Below are 17,889 nucleotides of genomic sequence, written 5' to 3' on the forward strand. Positions count from 1 at the left end.
TTAGTTTGACCAAAATGATCATACAACCTAAGGTGCTATATGTTTTACAGCAGGCGCCAGTTTATATCCCAGTCTCCTTTTTTCGACATCTGAATAGTTTGCTGTCCTCCCTGATTTGGGCGAATAAACGCCCTAGGATTAGTATTGATACACTTACCAGGCCGAGACCAGATGGGGGTCTGGCCCTGCCACAGTTTAGACTTTACTACCACGCTAGTCAACTTTCCCATATTAGGCTTTGGATACAGGATAATGACCGGTCATCACTCCCCGCTGTGTTCCTACATCACATTTGCCCCGAGGTGACACCCCTACAGTTATTATTGGGCAGCAAGATGCCCAGATGTGCTCCCCCACTGGTTGTCCAAGCCGTCAAGATTTGGCAGGAGGTCCAGCGGATAATGGGTTATACTGATATTGATCCGGAGACTCCCCTCTGGCACTCCATGCAACTCTCTGAGACCGCGTGTTTGTCGGGTAGGCGGCTCTGGTCGTCTCGGGGCGTGGTGACTATTGGGCAGCTCTATGAGGCCAGTGTGCTAAAGTCATTTCAACAGTTAAAGGAGGAGTATGGACTGTCTCAGCTTTATTTTTTTAGGTACCTGCAACTGCGACATGCCCTGGGTACACAATTTAACAATAGTCCCCCTGTATTGACGCCTTCCCCGACAAGGACTTTTGTAAGTAACTTGGGTCAGACTAAGACTATCTCTTTGACATACTCACTTTTAATGTCCTATTTACATAAGGACCCCCTGCCCACTCTGAAGTCTAAGTGGGAGGTGGATATTGGGCAGCTTGGGGAGGAAGAGTGGGAGGAGGCGTTGGCACTCCCCAGACATGCTACGGTCTCTGCGAGATTTCAGCAGGTGCAACTATTCATACTGCACAGGACATATCTGACCCCAGCAAAACTGGTGACCTTTGGAGGACGTGCCACCCCAGACTGTCCTAAATGCCACTCCCTGCAAGGGTGCTTTTGGCATCTACTGTGGGATTGTCCCTTGGTCTCCTCTTTCTGGGCTGGGGTTCAGGCGACTGTGGTTTCCACTGGGATCTCTGATCAGGCACTGACCCCCAAGCTATGTGTACTGGGCTGTAGGGAAAATGCCCCTCTTACCAATACAGAATGTCAGTATGTAATAAATCTCTGTTCTCTTGCGAAGGTGGTGATAGCTAGGCACTGGATGGCTGGTCTGGGACCTACATTGGCGGAGTGGAAGGCCCTGGTAAACACAACTGTACAGAGTGAAAAATATGTATATATGTCCCGAGGTACTATGGCTAAGTTTGAAAAAATTTGGAACAGATGGTTGGAATCCCCACACTCTTCATTTCATTCATAATATCACTGGGTCTGCATTCTAGTAACCACTTTGGGGATTGGTAGTTGAAATAGAGATGTGTCTGAATTAGGTCACTACTATCTCGCGCCGACCGGTTCCTACCTATCTATTCGTTAGGAGATGTTGTTTCAATGTGATACTCTCTTGGTATGTGGATTATATCCCCTCATCGATGTTTGCATGATACCCTCTTTTTCTTATATACTTTCTTTTCCTTTTCTCTTTCTTCAAATGTTAAAAATTGATATATTGGTATAAATATTTCAAATGTACAGAACTCAGACATTAAGAGTTTAACGTTGTCTTTAATTATACAAGTGCATAACACCATACATATAATACAATCGTATGCAGATTATATTCATGCTTGAAATGGATATGCATAATTATTTTTGTATGTGTTTGATCAATGCGTTACAATGATCTGTACAGTTTCTATTTTACTGGCTAATAAAGAAACTTTATTTAAAAAAAAATGCCTATGCACAGGACACGTGGGCATCCACTAAGGTTAGCAGAAAGGTGATTCCGTACCCGACTTAGGAAAAGATTCTTCACGGTCAGGGGAGTCAAGATTTTGAATTCTCTGACTGAAAAGGATGTAAAGGAGCCCATAGACGCCCCGTTTTTGCCAGCTCCATTCTGTACTATGCGATGCGTGCTCCCGCGCATCACATAGTACGGTACAAAAAGTATGTGCTGCACATACTTTTTGTACTAGGTACACATCGTATCGGATCACAGTGCTTGAACAAGGCATGCGATCCGACACAATGTGTACTTTAAAAGTACAAAACAGACCGCAAAAACGGACCGTGTATGGGTGGCTTAACGGCTGATTCAATGAATATATTTAAGATGGGTATAGACACATTTTTAGAGGGAAAAACATCCAATGTTACAACCGATAATTATGTCCGGACAGACAAATAGCAAAGATAGATCACATAGATTGTGGCTTAAAAAATTGTCCAGGCCAAAAATTGTCTTGCAGTACATCATAGATAGGATAAATATAGCATAAATAAGAAAAAAAATTAAACTCGATGGACTGCTTTATTTTTTCAACTTCACAAACTATGGCATTATGTATGCTTTTTCTTCAAACACATACAGTGTAAGATACCATAAAAATTGCACCAGATATCACTTGAAAACACAGATGTTTATGTTCCTAATATATATTAAAGTACTTGTTTGTTGCACTGTCATATAATCTGTTTGTGGAACTAATTTCACCATTTTCAAAAAATAATTATTCTATCAATAATTTTTAAGCACAGTTTATGTATATATTTTTAGATAACATTTTAGAAGCATATATGCATGTGCTTAAAAAAAAAAAAAGTTTTTATTTTTTATTATTTATGCACCATTTAGTAATTTACCATGCATGACATTTTCATTTCTAGACTGATGTGAAGCGGGCATTTGATACTATTCCTCATTCAAAACTTAAGGAGGTGATCTCAAAAGTAATAAATCCAGACACTGAAGAAGTTTATTGCATACGCCGCTATGCCATGATGTGGACCGACTCAAATGGCCAGATTAGAAAATCTTTCAAACGACATGTAAAACTGTATAAGTATTTAAAAATGCAATTTATTTTCTATTTTGTGCATATATAAATGTATTATGGGGGTTATACACCAGACGCCGCCTTGTGAATGCCAGTCCGCCCCCCCCACCCTTTGCACGCCGCATCCGTACGCACTGGCTGCGAATGGATGTTTAACATAAACATCCATTTGCAGTCCATGGGGACACTCCCACATCATTCGATGGTTGCTGACCATTGAATGATGTGGTGAGTACACATATATCTAAAGTGACTCTTAGGTCACTTAGATATGCGTGTACACTTAAGAGGAAATGGGCGGGCAGCTGGCATCCAGTGATGTCAGCTGCCCAACCCTGGCGCCCACGTTAGTGGGCAATTTCCATGGGAATGCCCAGCGTTTTCATGAAACGTATGCACATTCGCAGAAATGCGGCTGCGCATGCACCAAACATCGGTCCCCGTGCAAACAGACCAGAATAAGGGCCTATATCTCTACTAATAAGTAAGGACAAATGTATTCAGTGTGCACACTGATATGGGAAAGTGTTTACTAGTTGTAATGCACAATTTGTTAAACATGTATGTCCTATATAATAAAATATACTATATTATCTAAATCTATCTTCTATTTTAATCTATATGTAAACCATTATCCTTCCCAAATTACTATGCATATTTATTTAAAAAATGCTAAATATGTGTTTGTTTATTTATTTATTAAAAAAAAATTTTTATTTTTTTTAACTGCATAAAGGCCCCCTTACACTTGTCCAACTTATTGTACAACAAGTTGGACCTGATTGACTCGAAATTTATCCTATGTGCAGGAGCATCAATCTCTTGCAATCTCTTGGTTATACCCAATGGAACAGGATTGTGCATTGTGTCCTTCACATTAGGCACATCAGATTTTGTCAGATAAATTGACCCAATCCACCTGAATCTGACAATCTCACAAGTGTAAGGGGCCCTTAAGTGTGCTTAATGGGCATATTTAATTAGCTAACTCATAGTTTTTTCTCATGCAACGCAATCAATGGGGTAAACAAAGGTTTACTCCACAGGTAATTGATTGCGCAGCATGAAGAAAAACTATTCCATTAACTAGCCTTTTACCCTGGCAGGAATCCCTGGGTTAACACACTAACCCATTGATGCCACATAAAATGCTGCATTAATATACTGGGGGAAATTTACTAACGGAAATTTGTAAAAAATAGGTGTATGTGTATCCAGAAATACACTTATTTTTGACATTTACTATCCCGAAAATACTGCAATTCGTATTCGTATTGATAGCACATCAATACGAATACGAATTGCCGTATTTTCGGTTTAGTAAATGTCAAAAATAAGTGTATTTCTGGATACAAATACACCTATTTTTTTACAAATTTCCTTTAGTAAATTTCCCCCACAGCGTCTGAATTTTGCCTCACAGCTCTTTAGGCTTAGAAGAACATCCTGCCTTTAGTAATTAGCCTGTGGGGTTCCACTAGCTAACTGAATCTGAAAGCATCAGACAGTTATATAGTTGTAAGCAAAGCAAAAAAATCAAGTAACTTTGCCCCTTGGCAAACATTTTTAACTGCCGGAGGGAAAGCGTAAGATTTGATAGGGGCTTGTTCACGCTGAAATCTACACTGCAGTGTAAAAATAAATCTGCCCAGTATTGCAAAGGAGCCAGTATTTACCCTGCATGCAAAAACAATGAATGTATTTGCAACACTTGCACTGTAGCATGGTTTGTCCGGGTGCAAAATAACTTGCTCTACGCAGGCTAAATCTCAATTTGAGGCAAAACAAAAAAAGAAAGCAACACATTGCATTTCCATTATATTTATAGATTTTGGTTACATTTTTCCTTTTCAATTCTTCTTTTAGGTTTCCAGTTTGGTTGATTTTATGCCTAATATGAAAGGATTTTTAAAAGATCACCAAGATCATAACATGATGCAGAATACCATCTTTGTGGAACAGGTATCAAATACAACTTTACTGAATTATCATTCCTAACCAATAATAAATCATGTGAACGTTCTGCTGGTGAAATGTGTTAGTTTTAAAAAAGAAAAGGCTTACGGAGTGATATTTTTTAAAATATCGCCTAGTGTGTACACTCCATATAATCAATGATGCGTGCTCCCGTGCATCATTAACGACCCACTTCCTTCGTCCATGATGGTTATGCTGCAGCCACAGCATGACCATCGCTCCTTACATCCCTGACATCGGCAAGTGTGTATGCACTTACCGATACCGCCCCCCCTCCTCCCCCGCTGCCGCCGATATCGGTAAGTGTGCATGGGGCTTTATATAGGGGCTGTGAGGTACAAATCTGGTGACTTGTTGGGGTGTTCACAGTTAAATAGGTTATAGGGTTGGGTTTCAGGAGTGCAATGGAGTATTATGTGAAGACAAAAATATACACTCTACAACGAAACATGAATTAAAAAATGTAATATTTAATTACAGCTTTTAAATCAATGTAAGGGTTAAGTATAACAATCATCAAATATTCATCTCGCTTCTGCAGTCAGCAAATCTTGGAAGGAGAAAAAGCCTAATGGGCCCTACACATAGAGATTTGTGCCAGAGATTCATAATGGGAGATTCAGCATGAGAGATGTCCAATCTCTCACTTCAGGGGAATAAATAATATAAACATATGAACATATAAAAACATATAAGCGTTGGTGATACAGTGAGGGCCCCCCCAAATGCAAATGAACGTTGGTGGTATAGCGCCCCCCCCCCCCAAATGTAAATTAACTTTAGTGGTATAGTGTGGGGGGGGGGAAATACTTCAGCCTTCAGCGGCACGTTCTTCCTCTCCAGCAGGCAGCGCAGAATAAAGATGGCAAGGCGGCTCTGGTGGCATCACGGTGGCTTCAGTGATCGAACTGGAGGCTACCACACATTCAGAGATGTGTGGGCCTTCTGAGTGACCATAACAAGCAGGGCTGTTCTCTATCACAAGGCTGCTCATTCGTATCTCTATGTTGGCTACACCCAGTGATAGTCAGTCACTTTCTGAGTGATTTAGTAGAATTATGTAAAAATCGCTGAGAAAGTGGCTGGATATCACTCTGTATGTAGGGCCCATAACTTTATCGCTCAAAAGTTAGTAACAACTGAAAAGTCTTAATATCTATGTTTCTGTGCAATGCCATACTTATGTATTTGGATAACTTATATAGACACTCAATTGCTTACACTAGTAACACATATACAGTATGTCACAATGGGCAGCAGCTCATAGTGCAAACAGCCCCCTTCTCAGGAATGTTGTTTTCCCCTTAATAATTTAATTACATCTAAGAGTACATCACCCATAGAGAGTGCATAAAGCCCCCTCCTCAGGGGTGTTGTCCTTGGCTAGATGGTGCAATACCTAATAAAGCACATCACACATGGAGAATCAACATTGTGTTGTATTTCAACCACTGGTACCGGTACTTTCTTTTAAACTGTGCATTAAATTTGATTGGTTGCATTCTTGCAATGCTTCCCAGAGTGAATTATTGCATGATTTCGCATGCGAGTTATGTCAGACCCAGAAATTTTGTACCTTCTTACATTGTGCGATTTGCAAAATAGATGGAAGTTTGATCTTATTACCTGTATCCTATTACATTCTGCCCTTGGTCCGAAAGGGGTATATGTTGTCTTTATTACCCCCATGTCAACGAAACCCTGAGCCTACTACCTCAGGACTATATCTGCAGTTTTACTTATATTTTTTGTGTCAGTGTACAAATGTGTCAACAAATGTATAAGCAGCCCTTATAGTTGCGCAAACGCTGTGCGTTTTCTATCTGCATATGAAATGTCTATGGCCGCCAGTCCATATTACTATGCTGACTACTCCCTCGCTACATAAATCTAAGCTGTATTGTGTATTGCATTGTGGTGCTATTTGTTACCTGTACTTATTTTTTGTTATTTATTAATGTTAAGTTCTGTCTCTCTGTACTGTTCTATTTTATGCAATTTGTACTCTTTGCAAAACACGTGTGGCGCCTTATAAATAAAATGTAATAATAATAATAATAATAATATGGTAAAGCATGAATACACTGTAGTATATTTTGTATATCCATTCTTAGTTTCACAATAACAAACAAAAATAGGTACTTGTTTCCTAGCACGGCCACACCGATTTACATCGGGGTGGTCGTGTCGGAAAAATCGGGTCGATCGCATTGCATGCGATTTGGTCGCATGCGATGCGATCGTCGCGACCGACCGATTTTGGACCCGATTTTTTTTTTTTAATGAAATGTAAATCGGGTCCCTGGGACCCGATTTCACATTGTATTCAATAGAATAGTGTGGCGAGCGCAGCGAGCCACCGAGCCCGAAGCGTGGCCAGCCCCGCGAGGGGACGCGGATACCTTCACAGGTAAACGCGTCCCTTCGCGGACTTCACAGGTGTCCGCGTCGCCACGGACACCTGTGAAGCCCGCGAGGGGACGCGTATAACTGTGAAGGTATCCGCGTCCCCCCGCGGGGCTCGCTGCGCTCGCCACGCTTCGGGCTCGGTGGCTCGCTGCGCTCGCCACACTATTCTATTCTCAACTCCACGCCGACGTGGATAGTAGGGGAATGAAAAGGTCGGAGGACGCGCACCGCCGCCCCTCGCGGGCTCGCTGCGCTCGCCACGCTTCGGGTTGGCGTCTATCGTGGGGTGACGACGGGGACATCTATAATGTGAAATGGGTCATATTGGCCCATTTCACATTTTTCACATTTTTTCACTATTTTAATGTCAAAAAATATTTTAACATTGAACCCGATGGAAAAATCGGGGGCATCGCGTCGTGACCATTGTTAATGGTCCCGACCGATGCGATGCCCCCGATATTTTACCTTTCCCGACACGATTTCAATGTTAAAATATTTTTTAACATTGAAGCCTATCGCGTCGGTCGCGTCGGGACCATTGTTAACGGTCCCGACCGACGCGATGCCCCCGATATTTTATCCTAGCCGGCCAAATGGACCTGATTTCAAAGGAAATCGGGTCCATCTTATGGATCGTGTACATTAACTAAAGGTACACGATCCATAAGATTTGTGGCCGTGCTAGGAAACAAGTACCCAAAAATATAATAAAACTGAGTTACATAATGTTATCGATGTGGTGTTGTCACTTCCAGAGCCCAGAGAGAACAAATTGAAAACTATCATTGTAAATTGATTGGGATTTTTTTTTTATTTCATTTTGATAGCACAGAAGTGAAGTTATTGAAATTTTTCGGTTTGGTAATCATTTATATTACTTATCTAGTATGAGTCAAGGGAAAAGTATTCCACTAAATTTGTAGGCGAAGTATGTTCTTTTTTGGATTAGTCATTTTTCATTTAAAACTATAATAATTAATGTAACTGCGGAATTAAAAGTGCACCAAGGAGCCCAATACATGACATAGGTTTGTGTACCAAATTCCTTCACGATTACTAATAACTTTTGCTTTCTATATTTCAGAGCCTGTCTTTGAATGAGAGCTCAAGCAAACTGCTGAACTTTTTCCACCAAATAATATGTAACCATATCTTGAGAATAAAGAACAAGTGAGTATACATATGATATTTGTATTTCATGTAAACATTCATTGAAACAGATAATAGTAGGTTAGAACAAAAGGGGCTTGATGTATCAGGGTGAAGTGAACCAGTGGAGAAGTTTCTCATAGCGATTAGTCAGGTTTGAGGTAACATGTATAAATTTGATTGGCTGTTATCTCCACTACTTGAATCCTTCCACTGCTTGATACATAAACCCCAAGGTTGAGTAAATTAAGGTTTCAAAACAGATAATCTGCTGTATACTTTTATACTGTAACCCTTGGTTATTAATTTAGGGAAAAAAATGAAAAATTGTATCAAGCCCCGTACACACAGAGCAATTTTAGCCATTATCGCCGGGTATATGGTCGCTGAGCGACCATATCCCCGTGTGTACGGGGCAACTGTCGCCAGGAGCATGCTCCCGTGACCAGCCCTGTGGTGGTCACTGGTCGCAGGAGCATGCTCCTGCGACCAGTGGCTTCCCCGGCAATCAGCTGTTACCCTCAGAAGTGTCTGCTTTTTATCAGCGACCATCTCTGGTTGCTGATGAAAAAGGGAACACAGAGTTTAAGCTGATCACACACACACACACACACACACACACACACACAGGATAGGGATATCCATGCTTAGCACAGGCAACTTAACTATTACCCCAGTCAGTTCCTCAGGGTGGGGTTCAACACATGTTTTCAGCATGTATTCCTGCCAGAGTCTAAAGTCCAGAATCTCAAGAGCTTAGTTACCCGATACTGTTAGTACCACATCCGGTATGCTTTTCTGTATCATTCAGTATCATTCTGCACACCAGATTGCGCTTGTGAGAATTCTGGTTTCTATCTCTCCACAACTGGACAAGTTACACATAGTCTCTCTACTCTTAGCTACTTCTTCTGTCCGCCAGCACACATCAGTCCCGTCATTGGGCCGATCATTTTCTCCAGGGTTGATCACCACCTGTGGCACCAGTACTCTACTCACTTCTGTTGGTCTGGCCTTGAAATAAATTAAAACAAAACATTATACATCTCTCTATAATTCAATGGTTATATAAAGTACAGGCTTGTTATGTCATTATTCCTTTATTAATTTCAAGGAATAAGTTACTGCACATGTAGGGTTAATACAATTAATGTAATTTAGAGAGTTGCAGGACAAGGCATAAACAATTGTACAAAGGATATAGTAAAATTAGTTACAACAGATCTGGTATCTGGGAAAGGGAAGGAGAAATAAGCAAGCCAATAGAGAGGTATGTAGTAGTACCCTTGAGGAGAAAAACTGGAAGCAGTTATGTATTGAGGAATGCTTAACTAAATGCAAATGAAACAAAATCAGGTGCTAGAACACAAAGATGATTGGATAATAGAGTTTGTCCGTGCATTGCTCGGTGGGGTAGCAAGATGAGAGTTAAAGGAATGTGAGCCTTTAAAGTCAAGCCAGCAGACCAATGTGTACTGAAATCAACTGTGTCCTTTGCAACAGGAGCGCTAGAGGACCAATATAACTGCAGCATTGTTTAACCCTTTGTGTGCCAACGTTGCTGTGCGAGATGTGCAAAATACCCGCTAAAAATGCCAGCGTCGCTCACAGCAACTGTTGGATTTTTAACTAAAGTGATTCATATTCCTCGACTTCATCCCTGGGATTTTTAGCGGATGTTTTGAACACCTCTCGCTGCAATGTTGGGTCCAATAGGTTTGTGAAGATATTCAGCTAAATTGCTGCTTTTTGCAATTTTTTTTTACATTTTTTTTGGTGTATTCCTTAATGAATATAATGTTAGGGGCAGATTCAGTAAAAAATGTTGTGTCTGGAACAAACCGTGTTACTTTGCAAGGGAGGCAACTGCATTTATATTGTTTTTCTGCAGGCTAGACACTGGCTGCTTTTGGATGTAGCCCACAGATGTTCCACAGTTTTATTTTTAGGCCCGTTTGTGTTCTTTTTTCCTTTGCTAACAGAGCTGATTCAGGCCTATAGAGAAGAATTCATGGCCCTTGTGCTTCACGTTGCAATAAAAATAAATATATTTAGGGGGTTATTCTGGTTGAGATGTTCAGATGCAAAATCGCATCCTTGCGAGTCATCCAGAACCCACCCTGAGATTGGTGGTACGCCGGCCCACCGTTTGCATGGCACATACGTTCGCATGGCATGCAAATGGATGATTTACATATACATTAATTTGCATGCCAGTGGGAACTTCCCACATCTTTCGATGGTTGCCGACCATCGAAAGATGTGATGCGCACATGCATATATAAAGTGACCACCCCACCGGCTGCAAGGTTGGGTGCATGCACCCAGCATCTGCACATGTGCAGACGCTAAACATCACCCCATGTGAACACATATGCACTAAAGGAACGGACCTGAATAAGGTCCTTAATCTAGTGAAGACAACCAGAAAAATGACTGCTTTTTGCAATGGTTTTGAGTGTTGGTACATTCCCTGTTTAATCTGTTCCATTCAGATATTTTATGCAGTGTTGTGGAATACCTCAGGGATCCGTGTTGTCTGCATTACTTTGCTGTCTATGCTATGGTCATCTGGAAAAGAAAGTGTTTGATGGAATACAAAAGGACGGGTAGGTAGTGTCTGATACCTATAGCATTAACCTTTGAGGAACGCAAGTATTAACACAGCCCCTTGTATAGATGTAACTGAAGTGACAGCTGTTGAAGAGCTACAGAAGAGGCCTACTCACCAAAATAAATACCAGCTTACTATTGGTCGAGTAGTCTAATTAGCATATCAAAGAGATAGTGTTTTAAATTCCTCAGCTCCAACAGTTTTTCAGCAGTGTACTGAACAATCACTTCTTTTTTTTTTTAATCATGTATTTTTATTGAATTTTGTTGATAATAACAATAAAGGGAAAAAAAATAACAAAAACATTACATCAGTGTGGTGCATTATTCAGAAAATACTGTACGTATACAATATGCACTTACAATGTGATAATCATCAGGAATCATTTACAGTGAAAAGAGAGTAAAGGAGAGCATGTGGGTAGGCATTGGGTATGGACGACCAGTCCTCCATTTAGGACATTCACACAGTAGGAATGGATTAGGAACAGTGATCTTGTATATACAATGTAAAGGTCTGCCATAGCTCCCAGATTTTACTGTATTTACCTAAACAACTCCGTTTGGAATACATAAATCGTTCGTCAGATATAGTGGTATTAACAAGTGCGACCCACATAGTAGGGGATGGAGGGTCTGGCCCCATCCAGGTTCTGGCAATACAAACACGGGCTAGAGTGAGAAGGTTATTTACATTTATACTGTGGTGCGTGGGGAGAATATCCTCCAAATCCAAACCAAAAATACAAATACGGCGATTAGAAAGCGGCACCTGCACACCCATATCTCGAATATTAGCTAAAATTGCTTCCCAGAAAGAGTACACCTGTGGACAGTGCCAGAACAAATGCCAAAAACCAGCTCAAGACCCCTGGCATTTAGGACAAGCATCAGACCCGGCAACACAAATCTGCATCAGTCTGTGCGGGGTCCAATAAACTCGATGCAGGATATGCAGTTGAATCTGTTGGAACCTGGCAAACGCCGTGGCACTTCTAGGGGAACCTAACATATGGGTCCAATCCTCGTCCTCTATGGGCCCAATATCCACTGCCCATCTAGCTCCCAGATTACCTAGTTTATCAACACCAGAGAAGGTGAGGAGAGGGGAGTACAGAGCGGAAACTCTCTTCTGGCTTGGCAGCTTACAGATCATCGCGCGAAAAGGACATTCCAAAAGTGCAGGAATATTCCCCCTCCATTGTGCACCTATCGCATGTCTAAGTTGGAGATATTTATAAAAATAATGATGCAGAATCGCATATGTAGACACCAAATGCTCAAAGGAGTGTAGTATCCCATCCTGGAAAAGTTGGCCAATTGCAGAGACCCCAAGAGATGTCCAGTCTGGGCCACCCTTTCGTTTATAAAGTTCCAGAAAGTTCTTATTTTTCCAAATAGGAGAGCAGGAGTCTAGTACAGGGTTACCCAACAGAGCCTCCACCGCTATTCACACCCTCCGAGCCTGTTGCAACAGAGGGGGAAGTGCGACCAAGGGTGTACATGCTAAGGGTGTCTACGGTGTGAAGAGTAAAAGAGCAGTAGGTAAGTCCCCATAATCTCCAGCTGTAACCCATTCCGCTAGTTGAGCCAATTGGGCAGCAAAGTAATATAATCGCATATCAGGTAGCACCAAACCTCCATCACATCGGGACCTACACAAGGTTTTTGCCGCTAACCATGAGTGTTTGCATCCCCAGATAAAGGAGATAATATACCGGGTGATAAGCTTAAATTGGGAAACTAGGATATAGGAAACTAGGATATATACAGGGGAGTTTTGAAGTATATATAAGAATTTTGGCTGGACAATCATTTTAATGAGATTCACTCTACCAGTAACCGATAGAGAAAGCGTCTGCCAGACACGAGCCTCTGGCGTAATAAAGTAATTTGAGGGGACAGATTCAGAGTTGTAAAATCAGAAGGGGAATGGGAGACTTGTATACCTAGGTATTTAAATTGTGTACACCAACGAAGGGGATAATTATATAAGGAGGGTTGCGGTGTAGTAGAAAGTAAAGGAAATACAACTGATTTATCCCAATTAATTCCAACCCTGGAGAAACAGGCAAATTCAACCATCAGAGTAAGGAGTGCTGGCAGAGAGGAGGACATTTCCGTCAGTTACAGGATCATGTCATCGGCATAAAGCCCGATTTTCTCCTCACTAGTACCGACCCTAAGACCCTTAATCAATGGGGAGGCTCTAATACATGGGTCTTCAAACTGCGGCCCTCCAGATGTTGTGAAACTACAAATCCCAGCATGCCTTGCCACAGTTTTGCTATAAGGGAGTGTTAAAACTGTGGCAAGGCATGCTGGGATTTGTAGTTTCGCAACATCTGGAGGGCCGCAGTTTGAAGACCCATGCAATATAACATGCCAATGGTTCCACCGCAAGTGCGAAAAGAAGCCGCGCTAAGCGGCCAATAGAATCATTCTGATGAGAGGCGCGGAGTATGAAAGATCTCTGCGCCTCTCAGTCCGATGCTGGGAGCCGATGGAGTAGCCGGCAGCTTGAAGAAGTCCAGGACTACGGCGGATCAAGACTTCAGATCTTCCATGGAGGACCTGGGTGAGTAGGATTTCCTTCCACAGGTCCCCCATGGATTCCTTCAGACCCCGGACCGGACGACGACACGGACGACATCGACATGGAGCTGAATGGGGACATGGATCCGGGACCAGGACAAGGCACTGGACCAAGACCCTGGGACCTACCTACGGGATCAAGATAGGTAAGTATCAGTATGTGTGCAATGTATGTATTAAAGTTTTATTTTTCTTATGTGTCAGTGTGTGTTTATTTAACTATTTTTATTACTGTGGAACTACAAGACCCAGCGGGCCCTTTAATGCCCCGCAGGCTGGGACTTGTGGTTCTCCAAGTTCCAGCTTGCGGGGGAGGCTTGCTGGGACTCATAGTTCCCAGAAAAATTATGTGGAGCGCTAGGTCAGATCAACTGAATATTACAATGTTAATTTATTAAAAGAAAGTAAAAATACATAAATGACAATAACAATAATAAATTGATATGTGTATCAATTGCGAGGATGGACAATAAAGGTTAATACTTATTGTATCTGGAACACTGCTTGGTTTGTCTTGTTCCCATGGAGATGGTAACTCCTTAAATCACTTGAAGGTATGTCACTTGGAATGCCGTGCCAGATAAAGAAAATTTGGTACTTGTGGAGTATCACGGCTCCCACGACCTTCATCGTATGCTGATTGTATGCTAAAAATCGCATCGCATGCGATGCGATCGCACCCGATTTTGCACTGAAATACATCAGAATGCATTGAAATGTGTATTAAACTTGTGAAATGCCCCCAAATGCCATTTTTCATAGTGCACCACCCCCACTATCAACGTGAACTATCAACGTGAGCCACCGAGCCCGAAGCGTGGCGAGGGGACGCGGATACCTTCACAGCTATACGCGTCCCCTCGCGGGCTTCACAGGTATCCGCGTCCCCTCGCTGCGCTCGCCACGCTTCGGGCTCGGTGGCTCGCTGCGCTCGCCACACTATTCTATTCTCAACTCCACGCCGACGTGGATAGTGGGGGTATGAAAAGGTCGTAGGACGCGTACCGCCGCCCCTCGCGGGCTAGCTGCGCTCGCCACGCTTCGGGTTGACGTTGATAGTGGGGGTGGTGCACTATGAAAAATGACATTTGGGGGCATTTCACTAGTTTAATACACATTTCAATGCATTCTGATGCATTTCAGTGCAAAATCGGGTGCCATCGCATCGCATCGGATGCCATCGCATCGCATCGGATGCCATCGTATGGCATCCGATGCGATTGCATACGATTTTTGAGCTAAAATGCTCAAAAATCGGTAAAACATCGTATCGCATTGTATGCCATCGTATGCCACTACATATGGCATACGATGCCATGCGATGGCATACGATTTTTGAGCAAAAATGCTCAAAAATCGGTAAAACATCGCATCGTATGCCATCGTATGCCACTACATATGGCATACGATGCCATATGATGGGAGCCGTGATACTCCACAAGTACCGAAAATTTTGCTGGAGGATGTTCTTATTCCCAATTATTTCTGGGGTCCTCAGGATAGATGCAAATTTTTGTAATCCACAGTGGGTTAATTCGCGCTGGAGGGTGATCTTGTTCCCAATTGTTGGAAAGGTCCTCACGATTTTATGCGGAATAGGTGGTCCACAGTGGGTGGGAGATGGAGTCCCATGCAATGAAAACAATCCGGGTGGTCGGCAATATGATCATCCAAGGGTGGGCAGGAGATGGTGAATGGCAATGTCCAGATAATCCTCTAGAGTCCAAGGTGATTAAAAGTAGCAAGTGCAGCACTTGCTTGGCACAACACTGGGCGCCTGTTTCTACTCTGAGTACCCCATCTCGAGTATACTCACCCTTCATGGGACTCATAGTTCCACAGTTTTAAACAAAAGTTTTTAAATCTATTTTTTTACACTCAATCAGCCCGGTGTCCACCGCACAGGGCCACCGGGGACAGCACCAGGCTTCAGCCTGGTCAGCTAAGTCTTGAAGGGGGGTCCCCTTTATTGGGGGGTCCCCACTCCCCCAGGGCCCCTGGCCAGGCTGACTGATCGGTGGGGATGAATGCTTTGGCGGGGGGGACTTGTGTAAAAAGTCACCCCCCGGCTGTGGCTTTACCCTGCTGGCTGGTTTGGCCTGGGGCTGGTTCTTAAAATATGGGGGACAAAATGAGTAGGGGTCCCCCGTATTTTAAGAACCATTTGGGAACCAGCCCCGCACCTGGAGCCTGGGGCTGGTTGTTAAAAATCTGGGAACCACTGTCAGGTTCCCTGATTTTTAATTACCGGCCCCGGCTCTGTCAGCCTGGTGCTGGTTACAGCTGTGGGGGGGACCCACGCCGTTTTTTTTTTTTTTTGTCATATATGACTGCTTTGTAAATCCCCCTCCGGAACACGACTTGGCATACGACGTATGCCGTTGTAGCCATTCGTATTAAGAATAAGAATGCAACTTTTTGCATTCGTATTCTTAGTAAATTTCCCCCTTAGAGTCCGCACTTAAACTAGGGATAGTGATATTTTTCAGGTACTCAGTCAGTTCCACATCGGAATAAGCACGGGATCTATACACCCCCTGAAAATGTTTGTAAAAGGAGGTTGCCACCAGAAGGGTCCCAGTACATATTATGCCATCTTCCTGACGTATACTGTGCACAATGGTAGGGGGGGGGGGGGGGAGTTCTCCCTGACCTGAACAATCACTTCTACTGATACTTATTCTCAGTGATTAGTCAATTATTACTTAATTCATAAGTGACTGTGTATAACTGATTTATTTGAAGCACCTGGAATAAGAAAAATTGTAACTCCTAGTTGGTGATGAAATGTGTCAAGTATTATTTCTATTATTGCTACTTCTGTCTTGAGATACCATTTTGGACTGGACTTCAAATATAGGGGCAGATGTATTAAGCCTTAACAAGAGATAAATCCAAGGGTGATAAGGAGAGATAAACGTCCAGCCAATCACCTGCTAACTGCCATGTTACAGGCTGTGTTTGAAAAAAGTCAGTTAGGAGCTGATTGGCTGGATGTTTATCTCTCCTTATCATCCTTACATTTATCTCTTGTTAAGGCTTCATACATCTGCCCCATTATTCTGTACCTGATCTCTGTTGCTTTTAGCTACAGTGCATGGTGTGTGGCAGCCCATACTTCATACAGTATTCTTAACATAAAATCAGTTGCAGATGTACCAACTCCATAGTATCAACTTACCTCAAAACATATGCAGAGGATATCATACAGTACTTAGGTTTGTACAACTGTTGTCTGCCATATATAACAAGATACATGCTGCACAATTGCTTATAAAACTATGAATACTTACTTGTTATTACCAAGGCCCACCGATTTTCTTTGTTCTCATGTTTAATACAATATTTTGTCTATTTTAGAGTCTTCATGAGGCTCATTGATGACTTCTTGCTGGTAACGCCTCACCTAGAACAAGCAAAACTATTTTTGCGGTATGTTATGATGACTCAAATAATAAAAACAAACCTGAAGCATTTGTTGTGATTATTACAGGAACTGGATATAAGCATGTTCTTTGCACAATCTCTACTACACATACACACAAAGAATTCTTCCAGATATAGATAAGGGAGTCATTATGACCTTTAACCTCCTTACTGAGCATGGAAGTGTTGTCTGAGTAAAGTGTTCATGCAGTAGCACAGGGGTGCCGGACCCGGTCCCGATAGTCGGTATCCTGACAGTCATTTACCCGACATCCCGACTGTCAAAACACCGACAGACAGGTGCCCGACGGCCTCTCGCTATTTTCCTTCATGGGGGTCCACGACTCCCATAGAGGGAGAATAGAATAGGTGGCAAGTGTAGCAAGCCACCGTGCCCGCAGCGTGGCAAGCGCAGCGAGCCCACAAGGGGCTTTGTTGTGCTCGCCGTGCTCTCTGAGTCCGGGGCAGTTGGGATCCCGATGTCAGGCTAATGACTGTCGGGATCCCGACTGTCGGAACCCTATACCACACCCGTAGCACAGAGCCCACGACATGCTTTAACATTCATTTTCATGTTAATCAAAGTGCCCCTTATATCTTAAATCATGTAGCTTCTGCACATCTCAAAACAGAAGTTTTGTAATTTGCTTGCACAAATAGCAACATTGCCTGGTTTCCTTTCCTATATTATCCAGCAATCATAATTGCAATATAACAACAATGACAATCTGCATGGACTGGAGGGATCATGTTCGTTATAGCAGGCTATACACTTAAATGATTTGGGCC

At 42.6% G+C, this 17,889-nt stretch overlaps 1 protein-coding gene across 4 annotated transcripts in view; it reads left to right on the forward strand.

The window, feature by feature from the left end:
• TERT (telomerase reverse transcriptase) overlaps positions 1 to 17,889 on the forward strand; it is a 75,124-nt gene that overhangs the window by 24,731 nt on the left and 32,504 nt on the right. For 3 of the 4 annotated variants that reach the window (XR_014474931.1, XM_083188137.1, XM_083188135.1), the window contains exons 6-10: positions 2,759 to 2,920; positions 4,795 to 4,890; positions 8,402 to 8,487; positions 10,962 to 11,075; positions 17,035 to 17,106. Coding sequence is in view for 3 of the 4 variants with exons in the window: in XM_083188137.1 (XP_083044263.1) it covers positions 2,759 to 2,920; positions 4,795 to 4,890; positions 8,402 to 8,487; positions 10,962 to 11,075; positions 17,035 to 17,106 (530 nt within the window). In the remaining variant the exon portion in view is untranslated. The remainder of the gene's footprint in view (positions 1 to 2,758; positions 2,921 to 4,794; positions 4,891 to 8,401; positions 8,488 to 10,961; positions 11,076 to 17,034; positions 17,107 to 17,889) is intronic. The other variant, XM_083188136.1, reaches the window with a different exon arrangement.

Source organism: Crinia signifera, chromosome 5 (genome assembly GCF_055691185.1).
Source record: "Crinia signifera chromosome 5, ASM5569118v1, whole genome shotgun sequence".
Lineage (NCBI taxonomy): Eukaryota > Metazoa > Chordata > Amphibia > Anura > Myobatrachidae > Crinia > Crinia signifera.